Genomic DNA, 18,562 nt, shown 5'->3' with positions numbered 1-18,562 from the left:
ATAATACCACATTGTGTTAACGACGATGGGGCCCTTCCCGATTCTAGCACCTATCTCTCCCAATCTACAGATGAGGGAGACTGAGGTCCAGAGAAGCAAGTTTCCTAACATTAGAAGTGTACTATGCACCTCTCAAAGGCATTTGCTGCTTGCAACACCTTTCCTAGCTTCCCAGTGGTTGAGAATACCCTTGGCATTTGGGACAGGAATACCTTCAGTGTGATGGCCCAGTCTCACAGACTGCAGAATGTTTAACATCCCTGTCCCCAGCCCACTAAATGACCATAGCAGCACTCCCAAGTCATTGTGACAAGAAAACAGAAATGGAACCATGAGTGGCCAAATGAAATGCCCACGTCCCTAGATATAAAAGTGATTTTTGATGTTGTAGATGTTGTAATTTTATAGTTGTTGTTTTTCTGTCATCTTTTAAATCACACTATCGACTGCTATGGATGTTTATACCCATGGACATTTCCAAATCCTAATGGAATCTTAAGAGGTCTTTTAACTGCCTTCATGAATTAAACAAAGCTTAGCCCAAAATAAAAGAGTATGCAAACTATTTTAATAATTCCTAGGAAAAGAGATGTTATAGATCATTAAACACAGACTCCACCATTTTACACAAATATATTTTCTAACAGCTATTTATACTGGACTCACAAATAAACAGAAATATTAGAAATGACAACATCATTAAGAAAGCAAAAGACACCTTTTCATACATCTGCCTGATGAGATCCTTTGCCCAATTTTCTAATGAGTTGTTTCCTGTTTCTATTTTTCTTATTAGTTAGAGATGTTTTTCATATTTTAAAAAAGTAGGTCTCTGTCTATATGTGTTCTAAATAATTTTCTCAATTTGTCATTTGGCAATTTTAATTAAGTTATTCATGTTAAAAAAATTCCATCTTCCTTTATGACTTCTGAGTTTCTTATCACCCGTTCATTTATTCATTTATTCAGGAAATCCTGTCGGGATTTTTGCTATGCGCCAGGTATTTTTCTGGGTGTTGGGGAACTGAACATAAGAGACATGAAACAAAATATCTTTGTGAAGTTGAAATTCTGGTGTAGGCTGAAGTAATAATTCTGGGCAGAACAAAATCCAGATAATCCATTAAAAATATAATACACTGTCAGGTAGTGATAAGTGCGCTGAAAAAAATGTAAGAGAAGAGAAGGGAAAAGAGAGATTGGAGTATTATTTTAGGATGATCAGTGAACGCTGCTCTGAGGAAATGACACTGGAGGAGAAGCCAGGAGGGAAGTAAGAGAACAAACCTTGTGGACATCTGGGGAAGCCAGTCCTGAGAGAGGTCCCAGCAAAGGCAAGTACCATGACGTGACAATATGCCTGCTGAGTTTGGAGACCAGTAAGGTGGCCAATGTGGCTAGAGGGCAGAGAGTGAGGGAGAGAAAAAGAAAGGGGAAATATTTGAATTTAGTTATGTCTTTTACTTTCCAAATTTGTAAAAGCATTCACCCACAATAAAATTTAATTTCCTTAAAGTTGTGGATTAATCACTTTTGATTCCAAATTTTCAGAAAGCTGCTTGTCCTGGCACCATTTATTGAATATTTCCTCCACTGCTTTTACATGTCACATGTCACAAATACCTGTGCCATAATGATGTCCGTCTAGTTTCCGAGGTGTTCTGGCCTATCACAGGTATCTACTCCTGCTCCAGTACCATACTGTTTTCACTTCTGTGGCCTTACAATGTATTTTACTATCTGGTGGAGTGAGAACCTTGCATTAATCATCTTTAGTCATTTTCACAGATACCAGACCTTGGTTGGGACTACTTTCCAGTCGATGAAAGAGTTTTAAAACCATCTTATTAAATTCATGTCCTCTAAGTCAAGGGTCCCCAACCTGGGCCACAAACGGATACTGGTCTGTGGCCTATTAGGAACCGGCCACACAGCAGGAGGTGAGCTGCAGGCGGGCAAAGTTTCATCTATATTTGTAGCTGCTCCCCAGAGCTAGCTTCACCACCTCAGCTCCACCTCAGATCATCAGGCATTAGATTCTCATAGGGACACCAGTCTCAGATGCAAAAAAAGGTTGGGGATTGCTGCTTTAAGTAATAGGAAAGAGGAGACCACCAAGAATATACTAAAGCTTAAGTGGGGAGTGGGGCTCTCTTTCCAATCTAAACTGCCAGCCTTCCACATCAATACCAAACTTTTAACAGTAATCTAAATCATTTTGTAGTAATAAGAAAGCTTGTGGACTGCTGAAATGGACGATCATTTAAATCATGTCTATCTGATCTCCCTGATGTCACTATCAAGTCCTGGAGGGCTGGGCAACGGTGTTGACCAGCAGTTCCCAAACCCTGTTCCCTAGACCAGTTCTCTGGAGCATCAGCAGCATCTCATTTACTAGATGTAAATTCTAAGGGCCAACTGAGATCTAATGAATGGGATACTTTAGGGGGCAGAGGGACAGCCCAACCACTATTTAGAATATATAAGATCCCTCCAGAGCCAGGAATATTATATAGTGCTTAAGAGCCCAAATTATAGTCAGAGTCCTAAGATCTAAACTTGGTTTCAATACTAACTAGCTGTGTGACCTTGGGGAAATAACTCAAACTTGCCTCACCTCAGTTTCTTCATGAAACCAATGTGTATAATGGTAGTTATCTCATAAAGGGCCTCAATAATTAAATAAGAGAATACAAGAAACATACTTAGGATCTAATATTCCTGGCATATTAGAAATGTTCGATTAATGAAAGCTAATATGATGATGATGATAATGAAAAAAGTCATACTTCACTTTCGTTTTATTTCAGGTAACCTATTCTGAAAAGCCTAGATCTGTTCATGCTGGATCTAACAGAAATCAGGGAATGGGGAAGTACCATCAATGTCATACTTCTGGTTGTGTTTACAGAGCAGAGCGGGCAGAGCAAGTTAACTCTGGCAAGAGTTTGTGGAGACAGGATCCATTTCTAGGATTATGAAGAATCTCCTTTTCCAAAGAAGACTTTTTTTTTTTTTTTTTGCTTTTGAAAGGGAATCAATTATATAACCTAGACATTAATTAAAAGGCCCCAGGGCAAAAAGCTCTTCCTGCAAATAACTGTCCACAGACTACCAGTTCATTTCCTATACATCACTCTGGCAAGGCCCAACAAAAGCTAAAAGAAGATGGATGGGCTTCATAGGGTGACCTGGGGGTCAACTGATTCAGACAGCTGAATTCATCAACATGGGTAGCAAATTCCATCCACTAATAGCAGCTTGTACAATCTCTTCCTGTTGCAAGCATTTAAGTATGCCTAGAAAAGACAAGCAAAGTGTATTCCTAACAAGGATGCCCCAAAGACAAGGCCCAGCCCTCCCATGCCACTGTAATTTCACAAATAATACATTTAAAAGCCCTAGTTGGGACTTTCTGATTAAGAGTATAAAAGCATAAATGCTTTATTACTATAATGATTATAATGGGTTGAGTAGTGGTCCCCCAAAAGAGACAGCCACCTGGAACCTCTAAATGTGATCTATTTGGAAAAAGGGGTGGCTGTGCAGATGTAATTGAGGATTTTGAAATGCAATCACTCTGGATTAGGGAGGGCCTAAATCCAATAACAAGTCTTTATAAGAGCAGTGAAAGGGACAGACACACAGGGAGAATATCAAACGATGACACAGACAGAGATGGGAGTAATACATTTACAGGCCAAGAATGCCAAGGAGTACCAAAAGCCACCAAAAGCTAAGACAGGGGCATGGAATGGATTCTCTCTCACAGCCTCCAGAGGAAAATAACCCTGCTGACACCTTGATTTTGGACTTCTAGTCTTCAGAACTGTAAGAGAATAAATTTCTGTTTTTTTGACGCCACCTACTTTATACTCATTTGTTTCAATGACTATGGAAAACTAACACAACTGTGTAAAACTCTTAAGAAAAGGAAGCAGATTAGATGAAAATCACAGCCTAAGAGTACTTACTCCTTTTCAGGTGATGGGCTTAAGCTTTATTAAAAAAAATCACCCTGACTTTCCAAATCAAATTTTCCAAGCTGTCTACACTGCACATTTATCATCTAACAATTTGATCAAAACTAATTTAAATTAAGAAGTAAACCTGCCTTAAAATGCTGCTATCACTTGAATTTTGAAAATTTAATAACAAAAATTATCCAAGATGCCTAGCGGTTGGAAACATTTATTAAATTGTTCTGCCTCCCAGAACCCAGAAAAACATTTATGTGTCTTTCCTGTGGCTTCGAATATTCCAGACCTAAGATGATAGAGATGTCCCCAGTTATCTATTGTCTCCAAATTTTTGGCTTCATAAAGCTGAAAAGAGCCTGCCATGATTTCCAAATAAGTCACTAAGTTGCTGGAGAAGCTCTAAAGGCAGAGTCATCAAAGATGCAAATGACAAGAACATGCCTGGGTACCTGATTGGGAACAAAAGACTTTGAGAAATTATATTATCAGAGAAATTTCATAATGTGTTGAAGAAAGAAAACACCTGCATTCTTTTAATAAGTCCCCTGGAGGCCTAATTCCTTAGCACTTAAACTTAGAAGACTCGCTCTGGGTGTTACATGTACACATAATAAGCCAGTTTTTAAGAATCGCGAAAGCAGTTTCTGCATCACCAAGTGGTTTACCAAACGTGAAAATCAAATAACACTCTCATTAAATGCTTTCCAACGGTCAAATGTGCTTGTGTCTGTTTTGAAACATGGTGTCAAAACCAGTAAAGCCCTGGGGAACATAAGCTAAAAAGCACTGGTCCAAAAATGACCATGTTGTTTATTTTCGGCTTGTTGACTTAATGCTGGCTGATGAAGGGATTCACTATCGACTCCCTTCCTTGACTGATGCCTTTTGTGGAGGTTTCCTCTAAGAAACATGCAAATGACATTTCTGAAAACAACCTCTGCCCTCCGCAAACTAGCCAGATTGCTCAATGTAACACCAAAGCCATAAACGAGCTGAATGGAGCCTCCTTTACTGTTGCAAATCTGATTAGAAAATTGCCAGTAGCCTCCTAATGGAAATCACATTGTATGTGATTCAATTTCTCACCTTTCAGATACCCCGATAAGCTGGACACCATACACTCTGATTTTATAGGAGTTTCACCTTTAAGACCCCAGCCTCAAATGAACCAACTAGCCCAAGGCTTCTTCAGACATTTTTCATTGTAGACAATAGTTAGGCACGGTTAGATCTTATTCCTAGGCCACTGAGAATGCAAGACTGTTTTTCCCCAAGGTATAGTTTTATATTTAAACCAGGAGAGTCAAAATCCCAGAGTTAAACACTCTCTTGGTTAAAGAACTTGTGATCTCGAGTTCTGAAGACTTAATGTCAAATCCTGACTCCACTACTTATTACTCGTGTGACCTAAGGCATGTTACCTAACCACCTTGGGTCTCAGTTTCCTCATATTTAAAAAGTTGAATATAAAATACATGCCTCAGAGAATTGTTCTGAGGATAACACGAGGTGATGCCAAGCACACAGCAGGTCAGTAATATCTCCTCCTGAAGAGTACCTCCCACATAGGAAGAATTTAGTAGCTTTGACGACTTGCTCAGCACAGTTGTCCCTGCCAAGTGGCAATAACTTTATTGTCATTCATATCATCCTTCCAGTCATGTGCATTAACTTGTTTCCTCGCATCAGTAGTCTCAAAATCAAATGTCTATAGTAATACAAACGAGGGAGGCAGACCAGGTGTACAACAGGGAATGCTGGGGACTGTGGAAAAGCTGAACATATGTGTTCTATCTAAAAAGAAGGAAAGAACATAAGCCCAAACTGGTCATAAATTTTCATTATTCCAAAGAAAACTCCAAATGTGGTATTTTACACAAAATATCAATTGTTGACAATTACAATTTTAAATCCCGTATATTGTCAAAAAAAATAAGTACAGCCCAGAAGAGAAGTCTCAGGAGTTTCCAGAATATGATCTTGGGTTCAGATACTGTATAAACATCTTTGTCTTTCATATCTTAGAAGAGGAAGCATCTGCGTAAGGACTGGTGATCATGTAAATAAAAGTGTTTAGCATAGCACATGGGAAGCCACGAAACCTCATACTTATTAAGCAGGCTTGGGTAAATAGATTAAGTATTGCCTTGATGATGCATGGTTTTCATCTTGGATATAAATATTCATGGTCCAGTTGGTGGGCACAAGGCACAAAAAAGGCCTGTTTTTATACAAACTGATCCCAGAGGCACAGTTTAAATGTTGTCTTCTTGTTAGAGTTTCCAAATTGTTTTTACAAACAATTGATTGTCGAGGGTATAGAATCCAATTCTATATTTCATCTAAAGTGTATATGGCAGCAAGTGAGTATGTGATAAGCTTTATGAATCTTTTTTCTTTCCCTTAGAATCTGAACCCCCACATAAGAGAGGACTCTACTATCTCCTCTAAGCTAAGTCCCTAAGACAAGAATCATCACTCCCGTTAAACAATGACAGGTTATGGCTCGTGATGGGAAAGTGATCTGTGTTTTCTGTCATTGAATCTACAGTCTCCAGGGCTGTGAACCAGGCCTTCTTACTTCTTATCTCTTATTTCTATTAAACCTTCTTGCAACCACAAACATATAAGAAGCCCATGCACAGAGAGGTACATGCATTATTCCATTCAATCCTCATAACATTCTCATAACTTAATAATATTCCCATTATTCAGACGAGAAAACCAAGGCTCAGAAAGATTAAGTCACTTTCCCAAGAATACTCAGTAAGAGGCAGAACCTAAAGTATGATACCAGCAAAATGTCTTCAAAGCCTGTCGCTTTAATCACTTGCTCTAATGCTTCCACATAAGCCCTTGCAAGCTTCTTGGAAGTTCTTATGACACTGCCTGGAAATACATATTTCTTCCCAGAGATAACTCCCATACACAAAGCAGGTAGAATCCTTTTGATCTCAAAATGCTCAATGACCTGGAAATCATTCTCTTTAGGGAATGCTCCCTCTGTCCACAGGGAATTCCCTCTGGGTACTCATTAATCATTGAGTTCAAGGATAACCTTCCAGCTTTTTGAACCAAGAGGCCACAAAATAACAAATTTATTAGATTTCCCCTCATCCCACCAACTTTAAACAACAGAAATGTAAGGTTGAATGACAACTTTTCAACAGAATGTGGGTATCACTTTCAGAATTAAACACAAAATGTATTTTGAAAAAGAGATGACTGACATGGCTGACATCAATGCTCTGTGTTGTCTCACTGTTCACCAGGTACAAATTGTCACTTGGGGCAACTAAACAAGGATTAATTATGAGGTTGCCATACAAGCTGAGATATTTCAAAGTTTCAGGCCAAAGAACACACAAATATACTCAAATTTTTTGAAGAGCTGGAGCGAATGTTGGCACCATGTTTTTGGAGCACAGTCTGACAAGAGCTCCATATAGGCATGTTGTAGCATGAGAAAAACTATTGTCATATAGTATATAATAAAGAACAATGGAAAACCACCTAAACGGTCATGAATAGAAAATCCATACACTGGATTCAAAAAGCTAGTAAGTGTATTACATCTTTTTGCCTGAAATGTAAAGATGACAAAAAAGTATTTCTAAGTATGAAAAAGCTACAGAAGACCAAATGCAGAATATATATTTTCTATAAAATCTTGTTGATAAATCATAATTTGAATAAATCTGAGGAAATAAACACCAAGACATAAACAACATATATCTCTAGCTGTTTCTGCACCAGATAGTATAAACTACAAGTTTTGTGGACCATGACGGCTGTCTTAATGATTCAATTCTGCTATAGCAAAAGCAGCCACAGATGATACTAAATGAATGGGCATGGCTGTGTTCCATTAAAACTTTATTTATGGACTTAAAATTTAAATTTTGCATAATTTTTATGTGCCACAAAATGTTATTCTTTCAAATTTTTTCCAACCATTTAAAAATGTGAAACTTATTCTTAGCTAGTAGGCTGTACAAAAACAGGTAGCAGGCTGATTTTATCCCATTGTCTGTAATTTGCTGACCCTTGCTCTCAGAAGTATAATTAAGGGTTTTCTTCTCCGCATTATGTATGTTGCGTGCATGTGACTTTTAAATCTTTTATAATAGCCATGTCTTATTTCAAAATCAGAGACAATACAGATACATTGGAATGAACTGATATGTTTCTTCAAGAGAAAAACCCAATTAAAGTGTTTCAGCTTCTATCAGGCATATTATCAAATACCAATGACATAAGATGAGTCGACCAGCAACCTTCTTAGCTGCTAAGTATCTTTCCCTTTTTTTTTTCTTGGGGATTTCAGGCATTATTTTTAAGTGCATCTGTGTGCACACACATGCACCACTGCCCCCTCCCCAACCCCGCCACCCAGTCTTTTATTGGCATATCGCATGACTAAGACAGAGTATTTTTCCTCCCCAAGCAAAATAATTGGTGGGAACCCATTTCTTAGCCAAATCACAACCCACTAAAGGAAATCAGGCCAGCATCTCCCCAAATTACTGCCCCAGTCATCAATCAACACAATTGCCAGGGCAACTAAGGAAAGATGCTTTTCAAGGTGCAGTCTTGGCTGACCCCGTGAGTGCTGCTTCTGGAGCTACTGCACAGTGCCAAAGCATCCTGCCTGGAGAGGCAGCCGTTGTCTGGAGGCAAACTGCTCTGCATAATTAAAATGACCTCACAAACCTACCACTGCTCTGGGCTTGCCATGTCATCTGCTCATGAAAGTGCAACTCCAGGAGGCTGTTCTGAAAGCCCCCCCTTTTAATGCTAGAGTCAAATCTACATTTATCAGCAAAGCTGAATGGTTAAAGGGATTACAAGGAGCTTAGACTCCACTGGCAGCTCATTGATCTGGTCTTGCAAGCCTCATCTCCCCATGCACTTTAGAAATGGCTTTGGTCTGTCCGTTCCCTCATTCCTTGGTTGCTTTTGATTTTACCACTGTTCTCATCCAAGTTGGAATGGTTGTTTCCTCTAGCCTTGATTCCAAAAGGTTCTCAGATTCCTTTCTTCTAAAACTAAGAGAATCTATTTGCATATTCTCCTAGATAGTGGTAGAGACCAGGGGTTGGCCAATATATTCTTTAAAGGGTAAGACAGTAAATGTTTTTGGCTTTGTTGGCCATATAGTCTGTTGCGACTACTCGACTCTATTGCTGTAGCAGGAAAACCACCAGACAATATGTAAACGAATAGCAGTGACTATGTTGAAACAACACTTTATTTATGGGCACTGAAATTTGAATTCCATATAATTTTCATACGTTATAAAATATTACTCTTTTGATTTTTTTCCCACCCATCAAAAATTTAAAAACCACCCTTAGCTTGTGAGCCATAGAAAACAGGAGAAGTGTCAGACTTGGTCTGAAGGCGGTAGTTTCCCAACACTATACAGACCACCGTTATTCAAAGTGTGGTCCCTGGACCAGCAGCATCAACATCATCTGGGAGCTTGTTAGAAATGCAGAATCTTAGGCCCCTGTCTTAAGCCTGTTGAATCAGAATCTTCTGTATGAATTACCAGATCCCCTGGTAATTCATACACGAGCCACATATGCGAAGTCCTGGTCCAGAACAGAGAATTCTGAAGTCAAGACAGAGTAGAAATACTATTGACTAGCCAGCTATAGAACCTCAGGCAAGTCATTTAACCTCTCTGAGACTCAGTTTCTTTATCTATTAAAATGGATACAAAAATAATTGCAACCATCTCCAAGGACTGTTGTAAGTAAAAGCCAGGAAGGATGTAAAACACTTGTCTGGCATTGTCAATGCTTTAAAAATGGTAGCTAATATTTAAAAAGCTTACTATATTTTAAATTATATTTGGAGAGCTGAGAATGCTCACCGAGGATTTGCAAGCTCTAATCACTTCCGGAATCTGATAGGTCACGTAAATATTTGAAGAAGTTCTTGAATGCAACTGGAATGTTGGAGACCACGGAGAGCGGAGGTCATATCCCTCTGCAGGGACAGCACTCACGTCCTGCCAGTTACTGTCATGAGGCAAATAAGCCCCATGTTATAACATATTTGGATTTTCCAAGAGAGCTGGAAACCTGGATTTTAAGGTTAGAAAAAGCCCCTTTATTTAACACACTGTGCAAACCAAAAAAAACCCACCCGCAGGGTGGATATGACCTAAGTGTGTAAACTATGCCTAAGAATAGAGAAATAAAGGCAGTGAGTCACAAGAAATTGAGCCTGAGTTTTCAAGTCAAATCCCAGTAGCTTTGAGTCTCAGTTTCCTCATCAGGAAAATAATCACATCTGCCTCATAGGGTTTGGTGAGGATTAAAGAGAAATGTATATAAAACATGGAGGTACAGCTCTCTTGGACAAAGTAAGCACTCATGGTTATTACTGCTGATGTTGTTTTGGTATTATTATTACTATTTTTATTCATCAGTACCAAGGCATTCAAAGGGTAAACCTTCACTGGGGAAAAAAAATGGCTATTTTTCTCTCCCTGCTCAATCTGGTAGCAAAGAAGCAAGCCCAATTAACCCCCACTCAGAATGCTGTCTCATAGTAGAGAACACTAAGTGCTTGATTATTAATGATTTTGTTCTGGCCGCAGTCCATGAAGATGCCTTAATTTTCCTCTTAATGAATATTCCGTCGGTGGCCTGGATACTGTGAGGTTTCCCTTAGGCTGCCTTGAGGTGCTGTTTCTAGGAGCCAGCTTACCTGTAGAGAGGAATATCCATCTCTGCTCCCCAGATGCCCTAACTCAGGTAGAGGAGAGCACTTTGTCTGACAATCGTGAGCCCTCTGCTCTTCAAGACACATAAATCCTTGTGGGGTTTTTTTAGAAATCCTTAAAAAAAAACCCGTATTTGCCACCTACAGGTGTGGATGACAATAAAAATAGTGTATGATCACTCAGGAAGATCTCCATAAAATTTAACACAGGACCTTCAGCATCTTTGCTAACACAGAGGAAGCCCCAAGTATGGAGAGCAATTTGGCATTCACGGTGCGTGGTGTTTTAAGTCAGCACTTCTCCATCCTCAACGTGCACACACAAATCAGCTGGGGGTCTTGTTAAAGCCTAGGCTCAGATTCAGTAAGTCTAGGGCAGGGCCTGAGATTTTGCATTTCTAACATGCTTCCATGAGATGATGCTGGTAGTTCCTGTCCCAGGTGGGATCAACAGGATCCTCCTCGCTGGCTTCATTTAGGTCCCTGCTCAAATGTCACCTCCTCAGAGAGTCCTTTCAGATCACCTTATCTAAAATGTAATTATTTGTTGAATGAGGACAGGAATCCTGTTTTGTTCTTTGCTGTATCCCCAGCACCAGCAGGGCACCTGGTACAAAGCAAGCACTCAAATATTTGTTCAGTAGTGAGATCCCAGTTTGACAGCTGAGAAAAATGAAATTCAGGGAGCCGAAGTCATTTGTCCAAGGTCACACAGTTGTCAAAGCCAGAGCAAGACACCAGCCCAGCTCTGTCTGCACTTCAAAGGCCTAGCTCTCTCCTCCACACCCAGGGGGAAGCAAAGTTTGTTTACAACACTCTTCCTCCCTAGAACTTAACTGCCTTTGTGCTGGAGGCACTAACACAATTCTGTTCTGTTTTGAGGAGCTTGCTGTATAGACAATGGACTACAGGGGACCAGTGTGGAAGCAGAAAGGCTAGCGGAGAGGCCGAGGAGTGGTAATATTTAAGATGCCTTGGTACTTTGGGGTACGGGAAGTTCACACTCCATGGCTCAGACCAAAGCCTAACTTTGAGCCTGTCAAGCCAGCCTTTTCCTCCTATTCAGGCACAACTGTCTCTCCATCAGAGGAACAGAAAGTGAGCATACTGTGGGTTTCAAACTGCAAAAAGAATATTGTGCTGTTACCCACAAATAGTTGTCTCTCTTCTCCCAAAAGGTCACCCAAAAGTATGCCCAAGGGGGAAAAGGAGGGGGCAAAAGCAAGGGGCTGCTTCCTTTCCAGCAATGGGTAGAAATGCCATAAAAACCCCATTCATGGAGTCAAAGTGAAGCCTTTCTATTGCTAGTGAAGAAACTGCTTCAGCATGAAAACCTATCTCAATCTAATGAAAGGGTCTCTTTCCAAAAGAAAGGGTCCATAATGGGCTGAAAATAAAACACTTGTTTTCCTATCACAAAGTCAGCTGGGTTAAAATGGCTTAAGGTTCTCCAAGAAGCTGTGGTCATGAAAGTCTAAAGTGATTTGGACACCCAGCAGCTTCAGAGAGTCTGGTTATGTTTCGTCCTGAGCAGCCACTGAGAGGAAGATAAAAATAATTAACAAAAGTAGCTAATAAATACGGTGTGCCTGGTACCAGGCAAACAATGTGTTTTCAGTACCTCATTTAATCCCTACAATCACACTGTGAGGTAAGTTATTGTTCCCACTTAATGGTTAGGAAAACTGAGAATTAGAGAGAATAAGTGACTGGAGGTCAGAGGCCACACAGACCGAAGGAGGGGGGCCAGGTACACCCTCACACTGTACCACTATCCCACAGGCATCTATTCAGAAGTTAACCCAAATGCTCCAGAATAGGAGAGAAACTGAAAATCACTCTACTGTTCATCACTCTGCCTTTCCCAGCTCCATTCCAGCACAAAATTGATCAAAAAGGACTGGATCAGTAGTTCTGTATCCTGGATTTGGTTGACAAAATAAGGCTTCTACACCGATTCCCATGTATCGCTCACTTGCACATTTGGGACACACAAGGGGCCAGCCCAGAACACACCTAGTTGGGTTACAACCTTGGCACAACTGATGGATGCCGATGTCCATCCATTACATATTTATAAGGTCGCTTGGCCTTGCCTCTGACAGAGAAGTTATTAAATGCTCGGGAGCCAGAGGGCTGTGCTCGGTGCCCTGAAACAAAGGCAAAGAGGCTGCCAGACCCATCTGAGGCAGGAACAAAAGCATTTATTTTCTGAAGGAGCCAGTTGGGAGTTTCCTTATAACTGGGTGCCCAGCACACATTACCAACTGGGAGAAAGTAGAGAAGCACACACAAAGGGAGAAAAAAAGATCAAAGCAGGCTTTTCTCCCTAGTATCCAGAAACAGCCCTCTTCAAAGGGGCATAGAAGTGATGGGGAGAGAGAAAGATGCAATAATCAAAGAAAGAACATGTTATGATGTTAGAGGATTTTCTCCTGTCACTGTTTTTTTTTTTTTTCCTTTTCATGAAGTTGCTAAGAAGGATCCACCTCTTCTCTTTACATTGCCAAACTGAGAGCCGGCAAGCCTGCACCCCAACTTTTCCCAACCAGAGCCCCACCAGCCAGATGCACTGGGAAGGCACCGAGATCCCTTGTCTCCCAAACATAATCATTCCAATCCAGGCTGGGGCTGCCTGGAAGTCAACATTCACGGCACATTAATAAGAAACATCTGGCCACCGAAGAGGGTTGACACAGTGCAGGCGGGCAGTGGTGGATTTGTGGTTGGGACCCAGAGTTACAGGGGCTGAATTAAAAACACAATTGGAAAACACCAGCCAGTCCAGGGAATCCTCCAAGCACTGCACTGTGGCACCTGGAAACAACTGCATGCCCAAGCTGAATTGTTTCGGGTTGAGTGACTTAGATATGTGTGGGTACAAGTGGCCCCAAACTCTCACATTAGAAAAGCATTCTCCTGGATCCCCCAGTGTCTGGCCACCACTTCCACCTTCAATATTTGCAGCAGATGTAGTTCCACTCTTAAAGGAACAGCCTTTGCATTCTTTCCATGTGGCTTACAAGTAAGATTTACAAGAGAAGAAAAATATATGTGTGTGCATATTTTTTTTCACATACACACAGATATATATATATATATATATTCCTCCCTGAAGTGCTGCATCTTTAGAAATCAGATTTAAGGTATCCTACCTCCATTTATGCAAGGCAAACCCAGGGCACTGGTCACCACAGGCATTACATGGCTGGCCTCTCTCTATTCGCCCCAGTCCAGTCAACTTCAAAACAAAAAGACAACACAACATGTTTCCACCACAGAGACTCCCTCCAAAGCCCCACTTGTGTCCCAGGCTGGACTCCCTACTCTTCCCACCGCACCTCATCTAATTTGACTGCAACGTTCCTCTCCGAGGTGGGGGACGTTAGGGCAGGGCGCTGTCGGTACCCCAAGGGTGGTCTCCTTCATGAGGAAGGGTGTGCGGACCCAGGGGGGCTGCCTCTGGTGTAGACACCAAGTCACCAAGAAATGGCCATGGCTGGGGCTTTGTCTCCCCGAGACACCTTGGTCACGGGTTTCTAAGAAACAAAAGCAAGACCTTTCTGTTGCCCAGAGTCCAGGAGAAGCTACCGTAGTGCGCTCGCCTTTGACTAGGCTGGTGCTCCCGGGAAGGGGACAGCACAGGACACCCCAAAAGACAGCCCCAAAGTCAAGTCCGTGGCTAGAGTTGAAAGAAGCTGGACGCTGTAGCTTTAGTGGTGGGATTCAGAGCTGCCTTAAAGGAAGAGGCGAGGGAGGGAGCTTTCCGCTCCCCACCCCCCCAAATTGTGATATTGAGGGCCACAGTTCCTGGTCTCTCTCTCTCCCAGACCGGGGACCCCGAGTTAACCCCTTCCGCGCCTTGGAGCCCTCTTGTGAGCTCCGGACATGCCCCCACCCGCCTGCAGGGCCGGCTTACCTGGGGCCACAGGTGCGCGGCCGCCGGGCACAAGGAGACGGGGCAGGGGCGCTCGCGGCGGCCCAGGGGCACCCGGAGATCTGCCCCGCTCTGGTGGGGGACACTCACCGAGCGGCTGGAGAGTCTTTTCCGGGAGCTCCGGCTGAACATGGCCGGGCGCCTCCTGCACGCAGCGTGGTCTGTCTGTCTGTCCGCACCGCGGCTAGGAGGGCGGGTCGCCTCGGCGGGCACCCTCGGCGGCCGGTGGCCTGGTTGTCTCCGCCTCGCAGCCCCCGGCTGGCTCCGGAGTGCACGCCTCCCCCTCCTCCCTTCCCTGTGCCTCTCGCTCTCCCGCCGGCAGGTCCCTCCCTCTCTCCCGACATCCCCCCGCCCTCCGCAGCTTCGCCCCGCAGTCCACCGGCCCTTTCCATCCCTCCCCAGCGCCCGGCCGTGCCTACTTTCTCCTTTTACTTGCTTCTTGGTAGGCCCACTAGGGCCAACTCCCGTCCTGTGCCTGCACCTGCCCCGCCCCCAAAGGCTCTTCCCTCTGGGGCAGGGGTGAAGATAGAGGAATGGGGGTTAAGTTTTTTTTTAATTAAGATATAATTCACATACAGTAAAATTTATCCTTTTTAGTGCACAATTCTGCCAGTTTTGACAAATTCATACAAACCTGTAACCACCACCACCGCAATCAATCTATAGAACAGTCCCATCACCCCACAAGAGACTTTTGAAAAGTTTGTACCATGCATGGAATCTATTTAGTATTCATTAAGTGTTGGTAGATGAGGAAGAGGAGGAGGATGAAATATGCCTTTATCTAATTGTACAGAGCCTGGAATATAGTAGATGCTCATTAAGTAACTATTGAATTATTAAACACAAGCTTTGAAATCCCAGTGCCTATCTGCTCGTCCTTTTTCCACCACTCATTGGCTGATGCTCTTCCTAAATCAATTGACCTCTTTATGCTCCAGTCTCCTTATCAATAAAAAAGAAATGTAACAAGAGCCCTTATCTCACAGCATTGTTGAGAAAGATGAGTCAAGACATGTATAGTTGTTATACATGTTATAACAAGCACAAAGGAAGGGCTCATTAAAGATTAGCTGTCAAAAAAAAAAAAAAAAAGGTTGCCAGTCTGAGAGCTACTGGCTGTGGTATCCACTTATCATTGATGTTTCAGCTCAAATATCACTTCCCCTGAGAGAACTTTCCTGACTCTATTGTAATATCTTTCACACACACACTCTCATATTGCATGTAGCATACATAGAAATGATCTCATTTACTTTTATTTGTCCTCACCCAAACTTGTCTTGTTCACCTCAGTTGCTCCAGAACTTATAATGATATCAGCACATAGTAGGTACTCCATAAATATTAGTCAAAGGAAGACATTTTTGTCATTGTAGAAAAGATCATTCTCCCAGATCAGCATTTTTCCAGATGAGACACTGAACTTGAGTGAAGAAAAGCCGCTTGCCTTGGGTAACAGCAAATTAGTGGCAAGGCCAGTCTAGTTAATATCCCAAATTCCAAAGAATAGAGTGATACAGCTCAGACACCCCCTGTGTTCAGTGCTAGCTGATGATCTTCAATTCCCAGAGAGTAAGGTTTGGTTTGTGTTCTAGGCCAGAACTAGGGTGAGGCCAGTAAGGTCTTTATTTCAGAAGCAAAATTTACAGGGTTACAAAAAAACGTCAGTAATCAAGATAAACAGTATTTTATGTAATATTTTAAAGAATCAAAATGAATGCAAACAGTCCATAATGAACAGAATATCAACATTTTAAATAAAGACAGAATCATACCTTACACTTATACATCTCTTCCTCATTTACCACACCCTAATCTTAGTCCTGGTAAAAATGCTCCGAAACTCAGTGAAATAAAGGGTAGACTACTATTTACCACCACCTCCATTACCAGTAGATGGTATACTTGCAGAAGGTAAATGCCACGGCTTATTCATCCCTTTATTTAGGCATTTGACAAATATTTATTGAGCATTTGAAATGAGCTAGACCCAGGTCTAGCACAGGGTCTAGCTCATTTCAAATGCTCAATAAATATTTGTCAAATGCCTAAATAAAAGGCAGTAGCTTTTGAAGGGGTGGGGGAACAGGGGACATTAGTATTGAAAACCTCAGGTTATAATTAATACTGGTGCAGGATGCTCACCTGACCTTCTCAACAGAGCCACTGCACACACAGCTCTGTACTGCACGACATACAGCCGTATTACTGGCAGAAGTGGGTTGGGAGGATAATCTTCACAATGTGGATGTTGCCTACTTGTATTTTAATTATGATAATTTTTAGCAAAGGTTAGTAACAAAATCAGTGCATCGTACGCTTCTAACAGATGGAAGGAATGTATCTTGAGGAAGCAGCCCCTTTTTTCAAATTCCCTGGAAGGAACTACAACAGCTAGTGGCAGGAGTCCTGTCCTACATCTTCCTTCTGGATAGAGGTGGCTGGTGAATGATGTAACAATAGGAATGCCTTGGAAAACGTGATTTGAGTGATCTGGACCTTTAACCTTTGTCTCTTAGTCAAAGAGATGCCAGGAAGATGTAAATGGTCTGTCTCCTCATGTTGTCTGAACAAGCCACATACAGAAGGCCCAATTTCACCTCACAATCAAGGTGCCAAGAGTGTTTCTCTGACACCTGCCATAAAAATCACCTCTTCCTGGGCAAGTCCCCCTTGGTCTCTCAGAGCAGGAGCCAGTTTCCTATGGACTTATTTACACCTGAGGCTCATGTATGAGAAGGAGGATCTTACTAACCTATTCCAAAACCACTTTATCTTGCTTAGGAAGATAAAGCTTAGTAACCCAGGAAGGAAAACACACTGCTGCTGTCAGCTATGGGGGAACAGTAGACAATTTTATTTTGCTTTATCATTGCATTTGCTCTTCACAGACATATTTGATGTTTGCCCTTTCCTCATCTCTCAAGGCAGTACAATTACTATGGAACTTGAAGAAATCCTCACACACAACTGTTGACATGGGAAGAAGCCCTTGCTATAATATGAAGTGAAAAAAAAACAGCATAGGCTTTAATTGGACTTAAAATATGCATTAAGAAACTTAAAAGAAACACACAAAACATTGAAACGGATTGAAGGTAAAGTGATCAATTTTTGTTGCTTTTCAAATGTATTTCCAATAATAAACATGTGTTCAATTTATAATCAGAAACGTAAAATTATTTATGTAAATTGAGAATTGTGCCCTTGCTCCCTGGCATCTTCTAATATCAAATCTGGATCAGTTGTAATGAGAAGATGTTTGTCTCCCTTTCCTTTGGCCTATACATAACTGTTTTCTGTATTTTGGCTTTTTATTTTTATATATATATAAATCTGACTGTTAAGCCAAGTGGAACTTCTGACACCCTGTTCTCACACACCTGCAGCAAAACTTAGGGATGTGTCCACACTGTACTTTTTAAATGGGGAAGGAGAACACAGTACCACAGGTCCTCGAATTCTGTCATTTCCTTCAATATCATGTCCTTATAACACTGATGAGATTAGAACTTAACTCTTGTTTATATCAATTAGGCTATGACAAAATTGCTTTCCTTACACATCATTTTGCTTAAAGTCACAGAGCCTATGGACAACATTAAGTTAGGACTTACTGTATCTCAGCACAGCCTCACCGAGGTGCATATTTCTTTCTCTCACCTACTAAAAACGATTCTGAGTGTTGCAAAAATAGGTAAATCTCTCTGAACAGCAGCGAACACTTAGAAGCTCCATCAGAGCATCCTCCTAATCAGAAATCTACAAGTGGTATTTTGAAAAAGAGTGTGTAAAGCCATGGGCAGTGAGGGAGTTGACAGGGTAACTGGAGAAATGATTCTCTCAGTAGTGGGATTACAGAGGACTTTTATCTTTTTTCCCAATGCACACTCTTCTGTAGTCA

The 18,562-nt window shown here is 41.6% G+C and overlaps 1 protein-coding gene across 1 annotated transcript in view; it reads right to left on the bottom strand.

Annotated features, from left to right (window-relative positions):
- PRICKLE2 (prickle planar cell polarity protein 2) overlaps positions 1-14,942 on the bottom strand; it is a 317,500-nt gene extending 302,558 nt beyond the window's left edge. Inside the window, exons 1-2 of the mRNA XM_025050858.1 lie at positions 14,746-14,942; positions 13,874-13,959 (exon numbers count right to left, since the gene is read on the bottom strand). Coding sequence (XP_024906626.1) covers positions 13,874-13,959; positions 14,746-14,787 — 128 coding nt within the window. The 5' untranslated portion in view covers positions 14,788-14,942. The remainder of the gene's footprint in view (positions 1-13,873; positions 13,960-14,745) is intronic.
- Positions 14,943-18,562: the final 3,620 nt, after the last annotated feature.

Source organism: Pteropus alecto, unplaced genomic scaffold, assembly GCF_000325575.1.
Source record: "Pteropus alecto unplaced genomic scaffold, ASM32557v1 scaffold75, whole genome shotgun sequence".
Classification (NCBI taxonomy): domain Eukaryota; kingdom Metazoa; phylum Chordata; class Mammalia; order Chiroptera; family Pteropodidae; genus Pteropus; species Pteropus alecto.
Note: the sequence above shows the minus strand (reverse complement) of the source record. Positions and strands in the feature narration are given on the sequence as shown.